The sequence below is a fragment of the Gymnogyps californianus genome, chromosome 3 (genome assembly GCF_018139145.2).
Source record: "Gymnogyps californianus isolate 813 chromosome 3, ASM1813914v2, whole genome shotgun sequence".
Lineage (NCBI taxonomy): Eukaryota > Metazoa > Chordata > Aves > Accipitriformes > Cathartidae > Gymnogyps > Gymnogyps californianus.
Genome location: NC_059473.1, coordinates 38,865,274 through 38,890,227, shown reverse-complemented (window position 1 = coordinate 38,890,227; position 24,954 = coordinate 38,865,274). Strand labels below are relative to the sequence as shown.

At 43.7% G+C, this 24,954-nt stretch overlaps 1 protein-coding gene across 1 annotated transcript in view; it reads right to left on the bottom strand.

The window, feature by feature from the left end:
• The window catches only part of SRD5A2 (steroid 5 alpha-reductase 2), a 30,269-nt gene extending 5,901 nt beyond the window's left edge, over positions 1–24,368 (bottom strand). The window contains exon 1 of the mRNA XM_050894369.1: positions 24,079–24,368. Coding sequence (XP_050750326.1) covers positions 24,079–24,362 — 284 coding nt within the window. The 5' untranslated portion in view covers positions 24,363–24,368. The remainder of the gene's footprint in view (positions 1–24,078) is intronic.
• Between the last annotated feature and the right edge of the window lie 586 nt (positions 24,369–24,954).

Sequence of the window (24,954 nt, the reverse complement as noted above, 5' to 3'; positions counted from 1 at the left end):
ACACTGATGTTCAAACCAAAGTATTGCAGGGCAGTACCAATTGCAATATTGATTGCCCAGATGAGCATTGCTATGCCACAAGCACTGTGGATGAGCTTTGTTATGGAGAAAACTTTTCTGATCCCACTATGAGGACCAATCCCTGAGGGCTTTAGCCCATGGTGGCAGATGGAGTTGAAGGCAGTGTTGAGACCCCTCTGGCTCTCTCATCCCCTGCAGTATATAGCCTGAGGTGTAATCCCCTTTCCCAGCCTCTCCCACTCCACTCAGAGACCTCCGCTCATCTCCAACACACAGCAGCTCTGTCCTTCTCTGCTTGGACACTTTGACGCAGAGGTAGAGCAATGTTGTTGGCTGCTTGGGGGAGCTGCTTTGCCTCCAGGCCCTGCCTCTCCTCCATGCTTTCAAACTTTTATTTAAAATAAGAAGAGCTAAAAACCTAAGTTTAATATGCTAAACACCAAGATTTCCATGCAGCTCCAGCACCTAGGGCTTCCTTAGACAAAAACTGTGCTAGCATTAGCATTAACATGTGTAGAAGCAAATAATTTGTGCTTGTATAGTTTTAGTTTTCACGTATCTTTGGTTCAGGTGGGTGTATCCCTCTTGACCCTTTGGACAATCCATATCATCCTTGGAAGAGTGAAATGCAGAAGTTATATTCGTATTTGTTAGGTATTTTCTTACCTGGCCAATTAAGTTCTGTATGTGGTAAAATCTACACTCTTAATTTCTTTCTTTTGCCCTCTTGGGCTTTGGATGGTGCTTATCATACCAGTATATAAGCACTGTTGATAAGTAATCTACATCCCAGGTTGCCAATATCAACTTAAGCAAGCTGAGGCATAAAATGTCATAACATTATAAATCTAGATTAAATTGTACTGAGTGTGTCTGAAAGTGAGTAAGCAGAGTACAAGCAACAACATGTTAATGTATTCACTGCTTTCCAAAGCAAGGTAAGCCAGATTTCCGGCAATTAAGACAGTTGTGATGCAGAAGTTCTAAATATTTCTAAATACAGTGAAACCTAAGAGGCATGGAAAATATTTTTCAGACAGTGGTATCACATTTGTCATATTTATTACAGTATGGAAAGGAATGCTCTTTGGAGTGATGTTACCAATAATTATTGGGTTTGCCCTTCGGGAATGGGATGCTGGAGTTACGAGTAGGTGAGGCCAGCTTTAGCAATCCGACCTGCCTGTTGAAGTAATATTGACAAATTGGACCTGAACAGCTATGAGAAAAAGTGGGAAACTTGCAAATGGAAACTCGGAAAAAGCAAATTTCATAGAAGAGAGAATGATATCAAACCACACAAACTGAGTTTAGGAGGGGAATTTATACAGCAGATTGGAGTGGGACTTGAACTGCTTTATCCTCTGTCAAAACCAGTTATGTTTGAGAGTCTCTTCATTTTTACAGCTGATGCAAACAGAAGTTTCTAGCAAGAGCTGGCATTTCTCAGCTCCCAGCAAAGCTGATTGTTGCCGTGGTGCTTCCCGATGCTGCTGTTGCAGGATAAAGATTATAGGCCCTTTAAAGGTAACTTGTCCTGCAGTAACAGGAGGGCAAAAATGAGCCGTAGACCTATCTACCATGGTTGCAGTGGATGCAGGACAGAAAGAACCAGCATGCAAAGTATAAGTACAATCACAGGGGAGCCAGGAGGCATCAGCTTTTTTTTTGTCGAGGGAGTGAAATCCTGGCATCGCTGAAATCCCGCCTCATAGCAGTTTTGAAAATCCAAGTCAGGAATTCATCCAAGAATCTTTGTTGTGGAACAGCTTCTCCAAGGAAATCTGCTTGGGTCTGTAAATCCAGAGGCCAGATTCAATTCTCTGTATCCGAACAATGCCCTAAGTCTTCGTTTTAATACAGCACTTGTCAGCTTGTACTACGTAGCTACTTGAGGGTGCACAAACTATTCCTGATGGGTTTTGACAAAGCAACTGAGATAAAGCGGGGACATTTAATAGGTTTAAATACTCCACGGAGGAGTCTGCATCTCTGCTGGAATTATTTTGCAGTATGAAAATCAAAGGGGGACTGAAGGCCACCATTTTAGAATAACAGAACAAAACCTGGCCTTTTGGATTTAGACCAATGACAAATTTGACCTTTTTCTTTCAGTGCAGTATTGATGACTAATCCTTTATTCTGTTATTATCTTTACTGGCCAAAGGCACTGCATCTGATTAAATCATTGCCAACAGCTTCTTTTAAATGAGTGAATAATAAATTATTAATCTTATTTTCCATCATTTATTTTCCAGAAGAACAGGTTTTGAAGAGAAAATCATTTGACATTGCATCAAATTTCATCTTAAAGGTATTGTCCAGCTCCTTGAAAACTCCAGAGACACTCACCCAAACTGGGGGAGACTATAGGTTTGCTCTTCTTTCCACAGAAGGTGGAAATCTTTTCACAAATGTTACCATATTCCACTAACGGTGGGCTCTCAGTCCTCCTCCAACACCTTAATTGGAGATGTTTATGCTGCTGCTGTGTCTTCTCCTCTCCAGGGCCCAGATGCAGTAGTTCAGAGAGTAGCAGCTCATGTTTTCCAGTCTGGAAACTCGAGGTGTTTCCAGTGCTCATGAGGTGTTTTACACCTGGAGCAACTGGGTCAAGAGCTCAGGGCTGGCGGCTGGGGATGGGGGGCACCTGGCTCCCTCCCACCCGTGCACTACATCACCCTGTGGGACACCAGCCTACTGCTGTATCTGCCCATCTAGCCCTCTGCCACCAGGCCCTCTCCTGGGCCTAACCGGGATGAACTGGAGGCCAGGAATCAGAAATACTGCAAAGGCGGGCAGGGCTGACGTGGTGCCTTTCCCTTTGAAGGAGGGTGCTGGCCATAACGCAGCTTGTCCTACCCATGTTGGGGCACTGTCTGAATGCCCTGGCCCATCCCCTGCGACCCTGGCAAGCTTCCAGAGGAGAGTTATGGACTTCTCTTGACCAGGGCTGCTCTGAGTCCCCGCAGGGATTTTTCAGCTCCCCTTGGAGGATGGGGGCAGGGCCTGCCCTGCATCCCTGCTGAGGATAAACCAAAGTGCTGAACGGTGCCTGAGACCCGTTTCCACACAGTCTGGGCTCCACACGCTCCAGTTGCTTGCTTGTCCCACCCAGACGCACAAAAGGTGAGGAGAGCTGGTGGTCCAAGTGAGGCCAGGCAGCCAGGCCCCCGCGAGGGCAATGCCTTCAGGGCCCTCACAGCTCATGCGTACAGTGAGCTGACTCCACGGCTGGCTGGGGATGTGCATTGGAAAACACTCCACTGAGGGGTGGGTATGGCCACAATCATTCCAGAGGTCACGCAGGCGGGCAAGTCGTGCCCCTTCTGCAGGGCAAAGACACCCTGCTACATCAAGAGCACATGTCACAGCCCCTTCTCTCACTCCCTGAAACCCCCTTGCTGAGGTGCTGTCTGCACTTCTCACCGCTTTATTGGTACCTTCTCAACCAAAGGCCTCTCTAAGTCAGAGGACACCCTCCCCAGCTCCTTCCCCCTCTGTCTGTGGCCTTGCCGGCTGTCCAGGGCACCTGGCGAGGGAAGGCTGATGGGAGCCATCCTGGTGGGCGCAGGCCTGATTTCCTCTCCCTGTCCTGCCTCTGCCTGGTTGCTCCTTGGATGCTTTCAGGAAGGGATGGGTACTGCGGTGGGCATTCAGCTCTGATTTCACCTTTGGTGCTCTGTTTTTAGTTTTGACCCTTTGACTCTCACCCAGTGCCTTTTCTTGTCACTGTTTGGGATTATTATTATTTCCTCCATCATTATTTGGCCCCTCTCTAGATTCTTTTCTGCAGCTCCTTTCTTAGGGTGTTGCTTTTGGTTTTCTTAGTTTGCACAAGTATCTGTACTGCAGAAGATAAGGAAAACTATGTGATTTGTGTTACACTAACTACAGACCAGTCAGACCTGAAAGGACTTCCCTGGTATGAAACAGTGGAGTTGCCTTCAATCTGTCTTGTGAACAGGTTGAAAAGATTGGTGTCCAAACCTGGGGAGATTAGACCGACCTCAAAACAGTTTTATTTGCACTGACAATTAACAGCATAGGAGTCTTTGCCATAGGTCATCACTGGAATCACAGTGCTGGGGAGCTGCTGGCACCCTTGGCATACCTGACCACTTGGATGAAGGTTCAAGAGGTTCACAAACATCATGGACTTCTACCTGGGGTATCTGTGATGTCCTGCACAAAGCCTCTAATTATTCTGGAGACTTATGGATGTCATACGACATGTCCCAAAGACATCTGCTGCTGAAGAGTCTGTGCTAAAATCTACACACACTTTCTCTTTTTAAGCCCAATCCTGTAGGTTATTTGTGGATTGCACTTTGAGGTAATTTTTAACTTTTACTATTTTTGAGTTGTGTTACACTGATTCCCATTGAATACTTATAGGAGAAGACTGTCAAGTCTATTCTCCATGTATAGTCAACACCAGGGCACAGTCTGACACCTAACTTTCCTGTATCCAATTCAATTTTTTTCAGCTACCCCAGATTGGGTTTAAACAAATGTAACAGTTAAAATATCAATTCCAAGCAGTAGGCAATCTTGCTATCAGTTCAAAGGGAAAGTATAACAAAATATCCCAAAATACTTTCAAAAGTGAAAAAAAGCATTTTAACACTCGCTCATCATGACATCTACAGATGCCCGGTGTCACAAACTGGGGTAGAACCCCCTCACCCCTCATATTCCTCTCCTCAAACATCCTACCCTGAGATGCTTTGCCCTTCCCCACTTATTCTTATGGACTCTGCAGTAGCCCGAAAAGGTCAACAAGCCAGGAATATTTAAACAAGGAGAGCAAGTAGGTTATTAGCAGCCACTTGTACTGCACAGGATGGACCATGTCCCTTTTGCTAAGAAGGTGTGCACAGTGAGACGTGCTCTGGCATAGCCTCAGGAACAAAATCTGAGCTACGACCCAGGTCACACACACACCAGCAACACCAGCAGGCAGGAATGCCAGACTGGCCGTTAAGCCTCTGGCAATACCCATTGCAGGTACAGGACAGACCTCTTGACTGCAGTATTGCAATTGTATCTCATCTCCTGATGTAAGGAAGGCTGTGAATCCAGGAGCTGGGCTTTTTTCTGGAGCTGATGTCTAGTTGCAGCTGCCTGCGGAGCCCACCGGCGCTGAGGGTGCGCACTGGCTGTGTGTGCCACTGAGTGACTGCCAGCTGCAGGGCACATCTTCCTCGCTGGGGTAGGGTGCCGCTCTGTGCCCGATTCCTGCATCACTCAGACTGTGTGAAACCATCAGATAACTGTAATCACTTGCTGGTCCAAGGCCCAGTTTGTAAACTCATCTTAAATCATTGTCTAGTGACTGTGATGGGAGCAAGAGAACTCCCTTTTTATTTTAATCACACAGATTTACAGATGTAGCTATGACTTTCCAAATAACATGCAAAACATCCTATTTCCACGTTCCTCCAAAGATCTTTGGACAAACTTTTGATGACTATAATTTAAGGAACAACAAAGATCTACATATTACTGAAAAGCTTGCAATTCAGCTGTATAAAACAATAGTAAACCTATCATGTCAGGTTCATTTCTGAGTATTCTGTCTAAAAAAATGTGCTCAGTCTACAATCCCTGGGCTGTTTGTGGCTCACTTATGAAATTCATCCAACCCGAAGCCTGTTTGTAGGGACACTCTTTCTTTGTGGTCTCTTAGTAGCAGGTTCAGAGTTGGATGAAGACTTCTGGCAGGAGCAGACTCATCTTTGCTGGGCAAGAGACGCAGGCACACGTCTGATCAAGGGATGGGAGAAGGACTGAGGAAACCCTGAGACAGATGGCACCATGCTTGGGTTTGAGGAGTTCTTGAGAAGGGCAATGGAGAGCAGAAAGTCTGGGCAGCACTGATTTAAGGCAAAGACAGCAGAAATGCAGAAGGATTCAGTGGCAAAATAAGAAGAGGCATGGAAGAGACTGCCATACTGAACCATTGGGACTGCTGAATTTGGACTGGAGATTAATAAGAACAGACATATTAGAGATAAAAAATAACATACAATAATAGAAAAAAAAATTATTTGGGACAGCTGAATAGCTGTGATGAAGAGTTTTCATGATACTGAAAGGAAGTAAGTTTGAATGCAATGAAAAGAAATTTCTGTTAAATGTAATATAGAAACAATATTGAAGTAAAGAGCTTGGTAGGACTGGAGAAGGAGGGGGATAACCACAGGTTACAGACACAGGCAGGTCCTTTAAGAAGACAATAAATTTCATTTATTATAATAATAAATTTCATTTTCATATTTCAGGGGATAAATAGTATTCCATTTAGGAGAGGCAGAAGTTAGCAGCTGCCCTGGGGAACTGACCACTATTTACTGCACTTTCTTTTGAATGATCCGATATTGGCTTCTGCCAAGACAGAGTGCTGACTGTGAAGGACCTCTGCTCTAATCCAGTGTGATAACTTCAGGGTTTCATAATGTCTTACAACTCATCTAACATTACACACAAACTGAACAATTTAAAAATTATAAACTCCCTAGAATAGATAAGCAATTGCTTAACACCAGCATTTACGAGCGAAGCTCCAGAGTGATACTCGCTATCCCAGGAAGGCTGACACCATGGATGACAGCACTTGCAGAAGCCAACTTCATCAAAGACTGACAGTCAAAGGGAATCAGCAACTGCGCTTGACTTCTGGCCACACAGTTAACTACAGACTTCAGGTTGAATCCTTGGTGCCGGGTCAGAAAAGCTCAGTTGCTTACAACTACATTTGGATAAAGTGGGATTATAGGAAAAAATATACAAATATTTGCAAAAGCATGTGTATCTGATGTGAATGGCTGAAAATAAAATGCTGCTTCTATATTACTGTCAATCATTGCCAAAAAAAAACCCATGATGCATTTGACCTTGGATAAATTTAAGGAATCTGAGCTACGTAACACTCAGTTCCAACACTATAAACACCTAAAGTCAGTCATTCTGACCATCTAGCACTAGTCAGTAGTGCCTCATTGATTGCTACAAATTTTAGGCATGCTATACAGTTAGCAAAGTAAGAAGGACAAATACATTTTAGGGATGAAACTGAATCCTCTTCACATTGCATACAGGAATTATTAGATGTGCTATACTTACTTAATAAAATACAAGTGGTTGAAAAAAGGAAGGAAAAGGGACAGGACAGAACCTAAGAATGGGTATTTGGTTTTAATTAGTAAAGAAGCACTGCATAGGCTCGACTCCAAAGCAAAAATTTTTGCTCTTCTAAATTCTCTACAACAGCAGGCAGGTTTCAAAAGTGTTTTGCAAGTTTGTTTATAAATTACTTCCTTACTCCTCTTGTTCTTCTTCCATTATTTCTGAAACTGTCACTGGAAAAATCTGGTATCTCCCAGTGATTACCAGCATCCAGTTAGAACCAACAAAGGAGAATTCTTCCTTGTCACTGGTAAAAAATGCATTGAATCGTGAAAAGCATTGATCTTTTCTACCAGCTTTAGCAGGTATAGGAACAAAACCTTATACTTCAATTATTATGCATTTTCTAAAGGGAAACCAAGAATGGAATTGTTGGGTTTGGTGCATTAACAAGCTGCATCAGCAAGTCACAACCCATCAGCAAGTTACACTCAGTATACATTTATATTGGTATATTTGTTTCTCAAATGTTTCCATTTTGGTGTACAAACACCAAATAGGTTTTAAATACCCTTAATTATGAAATATTATTTTCTTTATATTTGCTGTTAGCTAACCACTTATTTCTTCCTTTTTGTTTGTAATGTGGAAAGAAGATCTGAATGAGAGCTGAACTAAACATTGGGAAAAATTGATTGAATGCCCATAACCAAAGGCAACTGAAGCAAGAGCCTAGAACCAGCAGTTCTGTCTTTCTCGCCATCGCCTGCCAAACTAGACAAATTAATTGGAAAGATGGGGATTTGTTTTTAAAAATTTTTTGCTCTTTCATAGCCAAGAAGGTAAAAAGTGAAGCTAATAGAGCAAAGGAAATACGTCCTCTGTACAGCTCCCTATTGAAATCAGTACCATCTGTGGTGGTGCAGACCCCCTGGGCCACGTTGCAATCTCAGGACCAGCCAACACTGTGTTCTTGTTTTGGCTACAAACGCAGTGAGATGGGACAATCTGGTACTTTCTTATCCTGGCTACAGTACAGTGAGTTAGGATGATTAGGCACTCCCTAACTGTACCTGAAACTCCTGTTGCCTGGAACCGTACCTGAAACTCCTGCTGCTTGGATCGTGGCCTGCCTTGGAGGGTGCCAGAATTACCTGACAAGAATTATGGCCAGAATGGAAATACACTGACCAAAGTCAATCATCTCGCGATCCTATGAATAGCGATCCTAAGTGAGATCCTTTGAGCTCTCCGGGATCGCAGCAGGCTGTGACCCAGTATCTCCCCCTGAGCTGGCACGCCTCTCAGGGTAGATTTCGTGAGGATTTCCAAGATTGTCCGCTGATAGATGCCAAAAAAGAAGAAGGGGTCAAAGATTGTCTGCTGACAAATGCTGATGAAGAAGAATAGTGAGTAATTCACTACAATTAGATTTTGTGAGGGTTTTTTTTTAAGATCATTTGGTACCAATAATTTATTACAATTGGCAGAGAGAAAAATCTCGATCATACGTTAACCTCTATATCTGTGTGTGTGTGTGTTTGTGTGCAATTTGATTTAGGAAACTTTGTAGTGCTGATAGCAAACTTTATTAAGTCACTCTGATAATTGGCTGATGATTAAGTATTGTTAAAAATCATATAACCTAATCTTGTGATTTACTGTAACAGTGTTAATAAATCTTAAATTGCTGCTACTTCAAAGTTGTGTAGGACCCATAATCACTCATTCCCCAACAAACTGGCATAGTAATTCAACGGGAGATTTTCCTTACCCTTTATATTAATTCCATTAGACATAAACCGTTGACCAAGTCTGGGACTAAGTCTGGATCCAGCCGCACCTAGACGCCTCTGTGAGAAGGAGTTTAGAAAGCAAGGGGGTCCATTCTGAACCTCGTGACTCAACGGGAGGGTCTCCCTTACACTTTTGTGTCTCCAGTCTCTGTGTGAATCATTCTAACTCGATTCTAACTCTATTTTCCTTTGTGTGTTTCTTCCAAGTAGTAAGTAATAGAGTGAACCTGGCCATCGAATTGTGTTAAGTCGCACTTTTACAAATTCACATTAAAATCACCTTTTGCTAATACCTTTGACAGTGATTCTTTAAGTGATCTAAATCACTCATCAGCGACAAACTGGTGTAGTTGGCAGGATCCTAAATCAGGATTCGCGACACCATCGCATACAGACCCATTTTGTCCTCAGACGCTACACAGCCAAGTACGGGAGTCCAGGATGTACGGCACGATGGAACTTTTGTCTAAAAAGCTGAACAGTAATACTTGTAACAGCCTCCCTGACTAGGAGTGCTATATATCTACAACAGCAGGAGGCAGGACTCATTTCTATATTTAACTTAGGTAATCCTATTTTCTTAAAATAGGTTTGTTGAGTGAAGGAATCGACATAAATTGGGTATATTATACGAAAGAGACGGTAGCAGCAGAAGGTGTTCCATGTCTTGAGCTTACTAAGATTTTTTTACACTGTCTCACATGTCAATCTTATAAGTAACTTGGGGTTTCCTGGTTTAGAGGATGTTATTTTAAGTGGCTGCAAAATTCATGGATAAATTATATCAAGGGATAGTTAACAATTGTTCACTGTCAAACTGGAAGGGTATTTTGAAAGAGGTTCTGCAAAAGACTTTTCTGGTACTACTCAGGGTTTTTTTCATGAATGATACGCCTCTGGGGAAAAAAAAAAAATATTCCTAATGTTTGTGGCTGGCACAACTCTGGGAGATGCTGGGCACACCAAGAGTGAAGGTTTGAGTTTACAATAATCTTGAAATATTGATTTCATTGTTTTAAAACAGTAGATTTGATTCAATAAAGACAATGGCAAAATACTAAATTTGGGTAAGACTGACCAAATGTAAAAGACAAGCTGGAGAGCAGGCTGCATAGTAGAGGGAGTGCTGGTAGACAGCAAACTGAGCATGAGCTAATGATGTCAGGCTGCTGTGAAAAAGGCAAATGTTAAAATGTAATGTGGGAACAGGAGTGCTGTTGGAGACACCTGAAGTAATCTTTCGCCTTTGCGTGGTGTTAATAGGAACTTAAATTATACTGTGTTCAGCTGAACTCCGCACTGTATAAAAAACAAGGACAAAGTGGAAGCAGCCCAGAGAAAAACAACTGTGGTCTAGGAAATGTGACATGCAGAAAGACTGAAGGACTCAGGGTTGTTTAAGCTAACTAAGAGAAAACCAGTGGAAGACATTGTAAAAATGTACAACTGTATAAAAAGTTGCTGCAAAGAAGAAAGGAGTAAAACATTCTCCTCATCTCATGGGAACATAATAAGAAGCAACAGGCCTAAACAGCTGTGTAGAAAATGCAGCTTAGACATTAGGGAAGGACAGAAAAGCACTGGAACATACTAGCTGAAGGGTTGGAGGAATCTCCATCAACGGCAATTGTTAAGGACAGGCCAGACAAACATCCATCAGGAATGAGAAGAAAATTTGAGGACTACATGTGGCCAGCAGCTGTCTGGGAATGGGAACTTGGAGCTATCTTGGTGAGAGAGAGGCTCTGACAAGAAGCCGGGGCGCAGGGATGAGATCTGGAATTAGCTGAGCAAAAAAATCAGCACGAGCAAAACCTTTTGCTCAGGCTGCAGACTGAACTCAATGCCAGGCCAGCGATCTCAGTTGAAACCCTAACTAAACTTGGTCCAGATTTATACTTGTATGAGGATTAGAGGACAGGACAAGTGTCAACACGACTAGATGGATTGTGGTGATGACAAATGTGCAGATCTCACAGTGCTTCATGATTACCTCTACTACTTGATAGTATCTAAAGGGCAGCAGTACTTAAAGATTATGAGAGTGTTTGTTGTTTTACCTAAGCAATGGTCTGTCAAAAGCTTAGCCAGCCAAAGCATATATTTCAGCAAGGTATCTCACTCTTTTCTTCTCCAGAAATAACCACTTGATATTTATGAAGACAGATCACTTTGTTCCTATTGCTAAACTGTGGATGTCTGCCAAAAGCATGAAACGTGTGCCAGACTAACTTAACCAGACACTACGCTATGCACTTCAAAAAGCTCACTGCTCCACTGGAGCAGAGAGTTCAAAGAGTTCACAGAGGCTGAGAGTGTGAGCAGAACAAAAGGATGCATCTACATGAAAAATGGTACAAAATCCAAGGATGCACAAATCTGTGCTCTTACAACTGCACTTATCAGAGAAAGTGTAATTATTTTCCATAAGTGGTCCACATGGGGCTGAGAAACGACCAAAGGAAGCCACGCATTTGGTAAGCTATCCCTCTCCAAAGCTAAATCTTAGTCAGACCAACATACACTAGACTCTAGAGTTGCAACTAAAGTTGCAAGACACATTGCTAATAGTCTTTAAAATACTCTTAACTGGCTTTTTCCACTCTAGTAATTCCTTCTTTTCCTCTTTTATGCCTAAACTCCTGCTCTGTCTCCACTTTGCTCTTCCAGCCTTCCTGACTTTGTCCTTTCTTTGTCCTTCCTTCTTCAGATTCTCACCTCTTTTATGGCTCTTCATGTGCTTTTTTTTCCAATTAGGAGTTGTCCCTGTTGCTGCCCTACCACTGCACTCTGCCTCTCTTTCATTGTAGTTCTTTCACCTTTGTCCCTCTCCGTTTGCAGTTATGACTGTGTATCTTTAACAACAGGATTACTCCTCTTGGGCTTCCTAACAGGTCTTTGTTCCCTCTGCAGCAGCTTTTCTGGATCCTGTAGCTGGAAAGAACTCAGCAATGACACAGGATTAGTATGGTTTATATTGACCTGTACATGAAAATTCATCACGCTTCCTATACTATTTAATTCCACATTCTGTTGGCTTTGCACTGCCTCCATAGTGTCACGTTTCAATAAACTACAAACTCTTTGCATAATTGGGACATATAACAGCATTGATCTACACAGTTGCTGCAACAGAAGCTGGCTGTTTGTTCCAGAGCAATGTTGGGCACTTGTGGACGTCAGGGGATGTGCAGACCTCCTGGGTTTCCTCTCTCCCAAGCGCCTATTCAGTTGGTTTGTGTGAGGGAGGAACAGGCCAGGTACCTGGTGGTGGAGGGTTTCCAGTGCCAGTCTCTAGCTGGGGAGCATGTTCACCCTCAGGGACCTGTGAGCATGTGTTCAGTCAGCGGCAGCATGCTCGCTGCTCCCACGCACAGCGAGCAGGCTCCCAGCTGCTTCGCTGGTCAGCCCAAGCAGCCGTGTCTGGCAGAGGGGGTCACAGAGCAGGAGCGATGCTTTGGGGCTACAGGAGACTGAGATACACACCTAAGGACATGGGTGCATGAGGTGACAGCCAGCTGCAGAAGTCTCACCCTCAGCACATGAGACTTGACACATCTGGGTTGTTTATTCTGCTACATGAAGTAGTTTGAGATTGTGAGCTATATGTTGCTGTAAAAAAAAAACCCCAAAAACCAACAAACTGTGAGAGAACTGAGGTTGTAAACTAAAGCAGTTTCTCTCTAGCTCTGTTTTATAGATGCTCCTGTCAAAAACTGTTCTAAGTCTTGTCTCTGCTGAGAGTGCTTCTTTCACCATGCAGCAGGGCAATGGTAGATGGATTTTTGACCGTTTCACCACAGTCCACAGAGTTCAGAAGTGCATCACCGGGTCATCTTCTTCCTTATTTGTTACTATGCAAAGAAATGCTCTAAGAAAGTGAAAGATTCAGCAATAAACCTCTGCAGCAGTTTAGGCCTGTTGCATGTTGGGAAAGTATTTTTCATAACTGAAATGGCCAGAAACACTGCATACATTTTTTTCCAAAACAGTAAAAAATGTTAAAGCTGCAAACTATAATTTCTAAATCCTTAGGCTCACATTTTGAAGAACATTGGTTGAAATGTCTTACATTTGGAAAGGTAGTAATTCAAATTTCTTCTGAACCTGTATGACCTCATAGCATCCATGGCAGTGCATACACACAGAGAGGAATAAAATTTGAAATGGCCAGGTCAGGTCCTGAGTTTTTGCTTACATTAAAATGATCTTTTTTTTTTTTTACGGAAAACTGCTACCATGGGCTGACTCTGAGTCACAGTCATCTTTGCTCCCTCCCAAAATGTGTCAAAAGATTTCCTAACACTGAAAGTTGCTAAGTAAGTGAAACACTCAACACATAGAAAGTGTCAGTATTAAAGTGTCTCTTGATACCTGGATACTGCCCTCTCACATCATGTCCTTTTCCCTTCCATTTCTTCTCACTCCTGCCCCACCTTCTGCTCTAGTTGTTTTTAACAATTCCCCTACTTGTCCCTTCCTGTGCTACTCTCTTTCACCTGACCTTTTTATCTCTTCCCACCTTCTAGCCCTGATTGTAAGCCCCACAGTGTTTTTTATTCCTCTGCATTCAAGACAAATTGTATTTTCCTAATCCATGCTGCCAGGACTCCAGCTAGGAGACCACTTCTTCCCTGTCGAGTACCCTACCAGCCAGAAATGCATGAAAAGTCGTGCTCTGCCCCTACAGTGCTGGCCTGGACAATACTTGGCTGGATTGCAGCCTCACACACTGTGGTCCTGCTTATAGCCTCAGATGAACCAGAGGAACTGCTCTGCATGGGCAGACTCTAAAGATGTTAGCTGACAAACTTTATGTTTGAACAGATACAAATGCATTTCTCAGAAACAACTCCGCCAAGTTTAAATTGCTTTTCCTGGGAACAGCCAGAGACACATCTCTATACTTCAGTAACCTGAACCCAGGCCAGGTTTGAAAACATGAACGCTTTAATGATTCTTTTTAAAAAAAAAGGTACTAAAGAGAAGCAAACAAACACAAAGAACTCACTAGCATAAAGGAAATATAACTTTTTTTTCCTCTCCTTCATTGTTCTCAGGAGCAGCAAAAGTTTTATAGATGCGCATGCATTGTCCTGCCCCAGATGTGTAACAGTTTTCACTGGAAGGTTTGCTTAGGACCCCCCTGTCCAGAGGTATTTTCATGTGCATCTCTAGCAGGAGACCATGCTAATGGGACTAGACTGCTTTGAGTAGCCCAGCTAGCTTATTCAGAGCTCTCTTTAGCCTTCCTGCCCCACACCAAATGATGACATGAAGGCCTAGCTCAAGGGGATCTGGCTTTCTAGGAAAGCCACCCAGCCCGTCTTTACCAGTATGTGAAAGTGCTGCAGGCTGTCACTCTGCCCCAGGATCTGCTCCAGCATAGTCCTGCCTGGGAACTGATCTGTTCCTTAACATCCCTGATAGGCAAACCCTCTTTCTCTAGTAGACAACACATCTCTTTGCAGACAACCTTGATACAGTGACATTTTCCAAAGACATTTCTGGGAGCAGTCTCCCAGCATGGAAAGTGTTGGATTAAGGTGGTGAACTCTAGCACAGTTATAAGCAAAATGGTATCTCATATATGGCAAAAGTTGACCGTGGGTGTCGCTACTCTATTACATGTTTATAAAGAGTAATTAGGAAGAAGGAAGTCAAAACCAACTTTCTTCAAATGTGACCTTTTTTCATTGTTATTGCAGATCACATTTTGATGCACCTTTCTAGAAATGGTGAAACTTTCTGCCCATCTTTCGGTATTAATACGGTAGCAGTTGATGTTTCAAAAGTTCACAGCTAGATAGAATTTAGCTGGGTCTTAAAATGAATTTGGATCTATAGAAAAATATATACATTTTTCTTCTTATCAGTTGACTTTTCCCATCTTCCTGCACTGAATATTTTAGCCCAGTTTTAGTATCACATTTTTTTTACAAAATAATTTCATTGCTACTGTTGTATCAATGAGATGTTCCAAAAATAATTACAATGTCAGCTGAGTGGTCAGCAAAGATTAACACAGCTCTTATGTTCAAATGCGTGTAGATGTACATGAATTTAATTATTTGACCAAATTCAGTAAGGATCACTCTACTGATCAATTCACCTGCCACATTTAAATCAACATCTAGAGGGAGAGAAGGACACTTCAAGATGTGTAACTGAAGAATAGTCTCTTGATTTATAGTTTGAAAGTTTTTCTTTATCATAACTCTTCTTGACCAAAATTACTTTAATTTTGAAGGAGATACCAAGAATATAACTTACACTAAGGGAAACAGGTGCAGTGTCTGGGATGGACATTTATTTATAATCATACTACTAGGAGGTTATTTCATAAATTTTTATTCTTAACTGAGCTCCCCAAAACTGGGAAATGACCTAATCGTATAAATTTTTGAGTACACAAAGGGGCTTGTGAAAATTTGTCCTTTCGTCAAACTATATTTATTGGCTCAGTAAAAAAGTGCTACCTCCCCCCATAATGGCTGCCTCTCTAATGATAAGAAATCAAAAAAATAGACTTGTGGACCTTGAAGGAGCAAGGTCCAGAACAAATTTCCCACTGTGCATATGGAATGAACCTTAACACTTTTCCCTTGCTTTTTATTTCCTACTTAAAAGAGCAGCCCCAATAAGGGAATACTACAGACATCCCATGATTAAAACAAGTAATTTCCTTGTTTGGTAAAAGCATTATTATTTTTAAGTAAAAACATTTACTGAAACTCCTGTATATAATTTAATCTTTTTTCTCTCTGTCTTAGCACAGCCCTTTAGCACCCTGCTTTTCCAATATCAACAGCAGGAATCTGGTAATGCAAATCCACATCTTTACATGCTCATCAGTCTTATCGAAGCTCAGTGGAGTTCAGTGCTCAGAATGCATCTTCCAATAAGGCTTTAAACTCCCAGGATATCAAGTGTTGTAACTTCCTCACTGGGCTCAAACCTCGCATAGGTGAGATCAGAGGGGCCTACCTGTGCCTTGGTGACAGCCTCGTGGCTGGGACTTCAGGTCTCTGCCCTGGGACTGCAGTTTGAACAGCTCTCTGCAAAGCAGCTGGGACTGAGCACCCACCAAGCCTTTGTGTATTTATCAGTGACAGGCAAATAGGAGCAACAGAGAAGTTTTGGAGCAAACATGAATGCTCCTTTAGCTATGGCCCTGCTCCAGGTAGCAGAGACGGAACAAAGAGAAAAAAACTTCTGTGACCTGCTCTGCGTGTACTGTGCTTCCCTTTACTTCTGGAGGACAGAATAGATATTCCGTGTATGGAGCTCAGGCCTGTGGACTGACTGCAAGACAACAGATATCGTCTGGAAACATAAATTGTAATACTGTGCAGCACAGAAGCATACAAAACCTTCTTGAACAACCAGATTAGGGAATTATGGCCTTAGGTGGCACAGTAGGAGAGGTGGGTATAATGGGGAATGGAGAGCAGGAGCATGGCACACAATAATGCCTATCTGGGAAGAAAACCTGGAGTATAAATACAAAACCATAAAAGATTGTAAAGCTGCCTGATAATGACAAAATAGCACAAATGAATTGGCATCAGATAGAAATATACTGTCAACAGGCATGTTGTCTTGAAAAGAAGTGAAGAAAGATAAAAGTCTCAAGTTATCTCTGCAGAAATTCTTCCAGTCCAAGAGATAAAAGGGAAAATTATGTCGCTACACTTTGAGCTGGGCAAAAACTATAGGTTTCTGTAATGTTAGCCCACTTTCCAATGGGAAAGGAATGTATAGGTAGGATTATTTGTGCTAATAGTTAGCAAGGCAATCAGCTAGTATTCTATTTTGAGAGCATAATCAGGAAGGTATTTAACAATGCTAGAGGAGACTGCAAAGAAGCAAACTCCGTAACAGGACTGGGTACATGAACATTTTACACTTTTGTGGCAAAGCATACAAAGAGATATTTTTGTTGACTATTCATACATTAATTTGAGGAACCTGGGTAAAAATAGCAATGAATCTAGTATTTTCACTGAAGAGAAGAAATTAGATATTAGCATTACTGAAACTCACTGGGATGACTCACAAAAAGTTAAACACGTTGATTGGGGAGCAAGGAACGCATGAAAGAGGCAGAGTGAATGGCCAGCCTCTGCTAGAGATATCGCTACCAGATCTAGAGTTCCTGGTAAGTCCAAACAGCAGGAGAGAGGATGCAAATGTATTACTGTGTAGCTGGTGAAGGCCAAAAGGAATCTGGTTAGGGTCTATTGCAAAGCATCAAGGTGAAGCAAAACAAAGAATAGGATTTGTTACTTGTCAAATACCTGCATGTTGTGTATTGGGAGATTAATGATAGAGGTTCATGAGGCCAACAATAAAAATGTCTTCAGTTATTGACACTTAATGACGGTGACTTTCCAAGACAAAAGGGTAAAATATTTCTATGGGGGAAAAAAATTAATGTCTGGATTGAATCTGGTGGTTATTACATGATCTGATTATATTCACTATTAGCAAGGAGAGCACCACTTCGAAATATATATACTTCAAACTTAATCTAATCCGTTTATCCACTTCATGTTTCAAAAGACATAACTTAAACTCCTTATGAACTAATACAAAATACCTCTAAAGATTATGAGCAAATTAATTTATAAATGACTTACTCATTTGGGGCCTGCATCTATCTGCATTTCTCTGGAGGCTTGAGCTGCTTTTCTCACTGATCACAAGTAGGCACACCTACATGAAAAAATGACCAGCATGTCCAGGTAAATGCTGCACCTGCCTGACCAACCAGGCAGTACAGGTAGGCTTAAAAAGGGACTACATGAGCAACATCCTGCAGAGCCTGGGGAGAGGGAGAGAATTTTTCTTTCTCCCCCCGACTTAGTTTCGGAGAGAGGGGAACTGGCCAAATGAAGTGTAACAAACTTATGCAGGGATATTGTTTTCAAATGTTCCTGGTTTCCCATTCTTTTCCCATGAAAGCCTGCTTTCCCTGATCTTTTTAGAAAGATGTCAAATTTGTAGAAAACCAAGTACAGGCACACCAAATGGGTCACCTGCAACCAAAGGAGTTTGGGGATCCAGCTGTGCCTGAAAGAGCAGCCTACTTAATGTCTGTCAGATTCACCTGAGTGCACTTCAGAAATGAAAACAGCAAATATTTTTTTTTATATACTAACAGAGTAAAAGATCATGTTTTTGCTTGGAAACAAAGTTGCAAAAGAAGAATATAAATAACTAAATGTAATTCTAGGTGGTATTTGAAACTGAAATGCCTCTTTAAATTGCTGGTGCCTCAGCTATTATGGGCAGCAGAGTGGGGGGCAAATGCAGCACCCTTTTACACCAGTATCTTCAGGATTAGCTTTGTAGGTCAGTGAGACAAGGCCTTGCCCCCCTGCCACTGTGTATGGTGGCATCTCCTCTGCTCCCTCGCCACTCTGTCTTTCTCACTCCTAAGAGAAATGCAGCATTAAGGTTTATATGGAATTTGATTGCGATGGCTTCCTCTCATCACCTTATATTTTGTTTCCCACCTTTGGTTTTTGAAGCTGGACTGCAAAATGGAAATGCAGCAAACAGGCTTCTCCCTGCCACCTGAGGGCTTCAGCTGGCATTCTCACAGCATTCCTTAACCAGCACAGCCCCTCTAGCAGGAAAGGCTGTACTACAAACTACATTTCAAAGCAAAATACTTTGTACGTCATTTATCACAAGAAGTATTCCTGTACATATATCTTATGCCACTCATCATTTTCAGCCCGTGGCCAGCTTTTCACAGAGATTGCATATACAGATGGCAGACTTGGCATTCAGTGCTTTTCGCACTTCCTTCCTCCTTTTCTCTGCCTTCCCACCCCATCAGTTTTGGAAGCCCTGCCATCACAGGCCCGACCTTATGAAAGTGAAGAAGCTATGAACTTACCTAAAACAGATGTGACAAATTCAGATTTTTATAGGATGTTGGCTTTAGCACCATAGAGCATTTGGATTTGATTAAATTCACACCATGCTGCGGTAATAAAGTGCACACTGAGACATGAAGAGCTGGCTAACTAAGGATAGTAGACAAAGAGGCAGGGGGTGGGACTGAGGATTCCTCCCTTCCCTTTCCTCCCCTCAGCAGCAGCAGTCTACCTTCAGCCCTTCATGAAAGCCTCAGGGAACTCACCATCTTGTGCTTGCCACAAAGAGAGAGGCTGCTGCCTAGTGGTGGCAGAGAAAGACGGAGGGCGTACTGCTGTCACGGTTCACCACAGGCCGCTGGACTGCTGCTCCTGGGCCAAGGCGGGAAGGGGGAAGGTCTCCTGGCTCCATCCATCTCCCTCTTGCATCCTCTCAGGCAACAAATCTTTGTATTGGACTGCGCTAGGGGAGGGTTGGCCTTTGGCCAGCAGCGGGTACCCAGATGACCACCTCCTTTCTCTTTCAGCAGTGGGCTGGATGGGAGCACACCACCTGCCAGACCTGGCTCACAGGGCTCCACTGGGCAAGCAGAGAGGTCCTACAAAGTCCTCGTCAATGAGGAGCCATCAGCATTAACCCAGGGAGTTTCTAGAAGGGGATTAGAGTGGTCCTTACAACGCTCCAGCATATTCCTCAACAACCTGACAATAAATACAAAATTACCACTGAAAAAGCTGGCACACGGCACAAATTCTACACAACTGGTGAATATGAATGTGGGTAGGACAGCATTACTGAGCACTAAGCCCATACAGAAAGGTTACCTTAAAATCAAAGAAATACAGCCATACAAGCACCCACCATTCCTAAGGAGTGGTAGATTGTAATCTTGGTTACAGTTGTGGTTACACCAGCTCCAGGGTGCTCAAAGTAGCCTGGAAACACAGGGCTTCCTAGTGTGACTGAAACAAAAAGCACTCTTCTGATCTATAAGCGCAGGAGTAGCATATGGGAACAGGAAGGTGATGTTGTCTCTAGATATGCTACTACAACTCTGGTATCGTATTCTACATCCAAAACTGATGTCTTCATTTTAAAATGGATATAGGAAAAGAGGAGAGGAAAAAAGCCACAGAAATTATCTGAGGGCTGAGGGAAAAAAAAGTCATGCATTGAGGGCCTTCAGCTGTGGTTCAGTGACATTATAAATCTGGTTTAGGATACCTCAGATCAAATAAAAAATGTTGCAGCTACTTGACACCATGTGCAAAAGCAGGACAAATTAATTTTGCTGGTTTAAACCTGTCCCTAAATTTATGAAAAGGTAATTTTATCCTAACCAACTTCATGCTGGATGAAGTATCATGTGTCTGCACCACTCTAACTCTATGTCAGATCAGGTAATGTCTATTCCCCTGTAGCTGGCATAAGTCCACCATAAAAACATAAATTCAGCATAAACACCATATCATGTGCAGTAGCTAATTCATCAGAAATATGATCATGTGCTCCTATATTATCTGGATCACACTGGTGCAGATGGAGGACCTGACAGCTCTGTAACAAGCAAATTGAAAGATGATCTCATTACTGTATAAGTGATATCATGGTAAGAAAACACTAAAGGATACTAAGGAGTGCTTTAAATTAGCACAGAGCGAGAAATAGCAAGCACCACTGGGAGAGAAATCAAGGCTAGTCAAATTCAAGCAAGACATTTTAAACATGTTGTTTAAGTGATAGTAAAAGAGTTCAGAAGACTACACTATCGAAGAAAACAGTGGATTCTCCATAGAAAATGATGGATTCTTCACCTTCTGGGGTCTTCAGATCAAGACTTGAAGTTACTCCGAAATACATGCTTCAGTCAAACACAAGCTACTGGAGCAGGCAGCACAGCTGGTCAGAATAGCTATCATAGCAGTCCTTTAAAAATCTATGTTTCTCCATTATGGACTATATCGTCCTTCTGAGCATACCTCTAATCAAAACTTCCCTTCCGCATGCACGTTTGGTATAATAGATGAGACAAAATTAGGAATGATAAAAACTTCCCTGTGGAGAGAAAGAAGTCACTAAATTATGCAACAATATACAAAGAAACTTTTCTCTGTTTCATACATATATAAAGGAATGCTTAAATATAGATGTCAGATGATCAGTAGTAAAAGTAGGAGTAGATTAACAAAATGTATTTTTAATGAAAAGTGGAACAGCTTTATTCACTTCAAAAATCTGGAGTCAGAAAAACTGCAGTAGGCTACATCCATTAAGTAAATTTAACTTTATTATCAATCAATTGTATGTTTTACTCATTATACTTGCAGTCAAGTTTAATCACAAAAGTATTTAAAACTGTTGTTAGATTATTTCTAGTAAAGATAATAAATTGAAAAAATATCAAGATAATGTCTGGCTGTTATATCAGAGTACTGAGCCTCTTTTCAAATACTATATGCCGATGAAATGCCCTAACCCAGCGCGACCAGTACCCCCTGCTCCTAACCCCTGGAAATATGGTTAGCATAACCAATGCCATTTTTTGGCAAACAGACATAATACGTAAGCGCGCTGATCACGTATCACCCCCCTGCTTCTTTCTACCCCTTTTTCAACATTGCGATAAGATGGTTTGCCCACCAGCATTGTCACCAGGATGTGGTGGCACCCATTATGGAACAGGGAAGCGTAACAGCACATGAGATCCTGCCTATACAATCCAGCAGCTGCAAGTGGGCTTAGATGGGAACTGCTGCTGGACGGCAAACCCCGTGATCCCCCAGTGGTCAGGGATGCCTCTGCCATCATCGTCGTCTTCCTCCAAGGACTGAGTAACTCATGTTCCTTTAGGTAAAGTCTGAGTCTAGATTACAATTATTGTATCACACGCTGATTATTAAGAATTTGACCTGATCTGCAGAGGGTCCAGGTGACTAAAAAGTCTAGGTAAATAAAAATTCTAGATAATAAGAAAGCTATGCAAATTATTAGAAACTCTGTTTAACTGTAAGCTATGCTAATTGCTAAAAATTCTGTGTAACAATAAGCTATACTAACTGCTAGAAATTGTAGATAACAATAAGCTATGCTGATTGTTAACATTTTTATGTAATAATAAAGCTCTAATTATAACCACAACCCTGTGGCCATTGGTCATTCTACCAAGGATCCCTGAAAGAACCTGCCTGTCCCCATAGTGTCAGGTGACACCCAGAAAAACTCCTAATTTGTGATTTTTGTTGCTCTTTTACATAACAATAGAGCACTAATTTTTAATACAACATTTCAAATATTAATTAATTCAGTAGAATCTCAGAATGGCTTGCATGAGAAGAGGCTGCACACTGTAAGAATAATACTAGAGTAACATGCAGCATTAGAAACAAAATTTTTTGTTATACAGACTTGGTTAAAATGAGGGCTTTTATTTTTACAAGGGAAAAAGTATACTCCAGCCACAGATGAGAAGACCCCCAAATTATTTGAGAAAGAAAATGTATGAAAACACAGTGCTTCTGCCTAAGTCTAGCAGTAATGTTGAAAACGAAGCCACTGACTCAAAAGATGTATGCGTACCAGTAGGGTAACATTTCTTTCAGTTGTCTAGTGGTGCTCATTGATTTCTGTGTTTCTGAAACAATCAGAAATTCTTGAGAATAGCAGAATGCATTAAATTAAATTTAGTATAACTACCTATAATTAATACATCTAGCTTTCTAGTAGCCAGATGTGTTATAGGTAGTGTCCTCCAGCTGACTTAGTGCAACAAAGAAAAGACAATGTTAGTGATAATGAATATATCTCTAACACCGTGTTTTAGCACTTTATTCTCTGTTTTAAATTTATCTACAACAGCCTAGAGTTTCTATCCCTAAACTGTCTGTAGAGATACTGCAGCTGGATTTTCAACATACTGATTTTGATTGAGTTGCAAATAGTAATTTCTGATCAATTATTACATGAATGTTTTCTATTTCTAGGAAGCTAAATAAAAAACAGAAATAGGAATTGGGGTAAAAAATGGCAAACAAAGAAAAAGGTTTGCCTCAGAAGTTACATAGCTCTTTACTACACAATGGCATAATGTTGTCACATGCACTTGCCATTTGTGAAAAGCCAGTTTTTTCCGTGAACAGAGAACCGAAAGTCAAATTCCTCATGAAAGAACTCCATAGAAAATGGAAGCAGAGCAGAGATAAAACACACTCAGCTCAATATGTCAGAAGATATATTCTGGTGATATACCCCAGAACCAAGTCCCACTGACTGCAGAACCAGGTGACAATTGTAGAGCTATATCACTTCAAAGTTATCACCAACAGTGGGTCAAAACTCTACTTTTTCTTTGAGCTCCTGATTAGTAAATACAGAATTAATTAGAGTTACAGCATTCATTAACATCTGATATGACAAAGTTTCTAAAAAAAGAGAAAAAAAGAAGAAAAAAGTGGTACTTTGGTAGTGAAGTGGGAATAACGAATTGAGCATAAAGAACCAACTTTTGTGTCGTGGTACAGAAAGCCTGCCGTGACTTTGTTTTTTCCTGTGCTAACTGCACAGCAATGCGACTCATTCAGTCCTTGCTCTCTCATTGCTGTAGCGGTTTGCATTCGGGCCGTCCTCACGCGTGTTCCCACGGCTTGCTTTGGCGGCCGGCGCTGCTCCCGGCGCTGCATGTGCTGCGCTTCTCCCGCCCGCAATAAGCACTTCGCTTGTTCCTTTACATAATATTTGGATTAGTTTCATCCAAAACTTTGCTCCAGCTTAGCGAAACCTCGTTCTATTTTTTTTGTTGTTTTTTAAGATAAAAATCCAGAGCATACATCCTCTCCCCTGCTTCAAGCACCCGAGTACCACCTGCTCCTTCCCCCGGCGGCCAGATGCCGGACCCGACCGGCCCCTACGTTTCGAGCAAAGCCCGGGGGCGCGGATCAGCTGCTCCCGCGCCCTCCCGCTGGCGATCATTCGAAGGACCGCACCGCACACGGACCGGAGCGATGCTGCAGCCAAGACCTGACCCAGCCCCACCGCCCACCCGGCCCCGGCTGCGCCCACTCCCGCAGGTTCCCTCGGTGTAGTATTCCCCCCGTTTCCCGAGGGGAGGCCGCAGCTCTTCGCAGCCGCCGCTCGCCCCCGCAGCGCCGCGGGCCTGTGGCGGGGCGGCTGCGGGCGGCGCCGCGGGCAGGCGTCGGGGCGGGGGGAGCCGCGGGGGTGCGGGAGCCCTGCCCGGCGGCGGTACCTGTAGAAGTAGTGCCAGCAGAAGAGGCAGCAGAGGAGGCGGCAGCCGAGCGGCTCGAGGCGGGGCGGGCTGCGCAGCGCCAGCAGCAGCGCCGGCACCAGGAAGGAGGGCAGCTCCTGCAGGAACCAGGCGCAGCGCGCCGGCAGCCGGCCCCGCGGCCGGCACAGCCGCTCCTCGTGCTTCCCGTAGCGGGACGGCACCCGGAGGTACAGCGAGAGCTGCAGCAGCGCCAGGGCGCCCAGCAGCGAGCTGAGGGCCAGCACCAGGCTGGGGAAGCACTGCATGCTCGGGGGGGGCGGGGGGGGGGGGGGTGAGGCGGGCGGGGGCGCCGGGCAGCGCGGGGCACCGAAGCAAACAGCCCTCGGCCAGCGCCAGCCCCGGCCTTATTAGAGCCGCCGCGGTCACCCCGCCCCGCCGCGCTGCCTCCCATCGCCCGGGCTCGTCAGAGGGCGCAGCCCCTCTTGCCGGCGCGGGCGAGGCGCCCCAGCCCGCCCCGAGGGGAGCTGCCCCCCGCGGGGCCCGCTCCGGCCCCTCCCTCAGCCGGCCCGGTTCGGCCCCGTCGCCCGGTGGCGGCCCCTCCGCCGGGCGCGGCTCAGGGGTGACGGCGGCGGTTGGCGGGCGGCGCGAGGGCGGCCGCTGAGGGTCGCGGGGTGGCGAGGCGGCACCGCAGGCAGCGGGCGGGCTGCCCGCCGGCGGCGGGGGGCGAGGCGGCAGGTAGCGGGGCTGCTGAGGGGGGAAGGCGCAGCCCGGAGGCGGGGGGGTGTGTGATTCCCAGCGGGAGGTAATTGCTGCCGGTAAGACGGGAGCGGCGGTGTTTCCTCCCCTCTGCCCCAGGGAGGTGTTGCAAGGCTCGGCTCACCACGGCCCGGCAGTCCC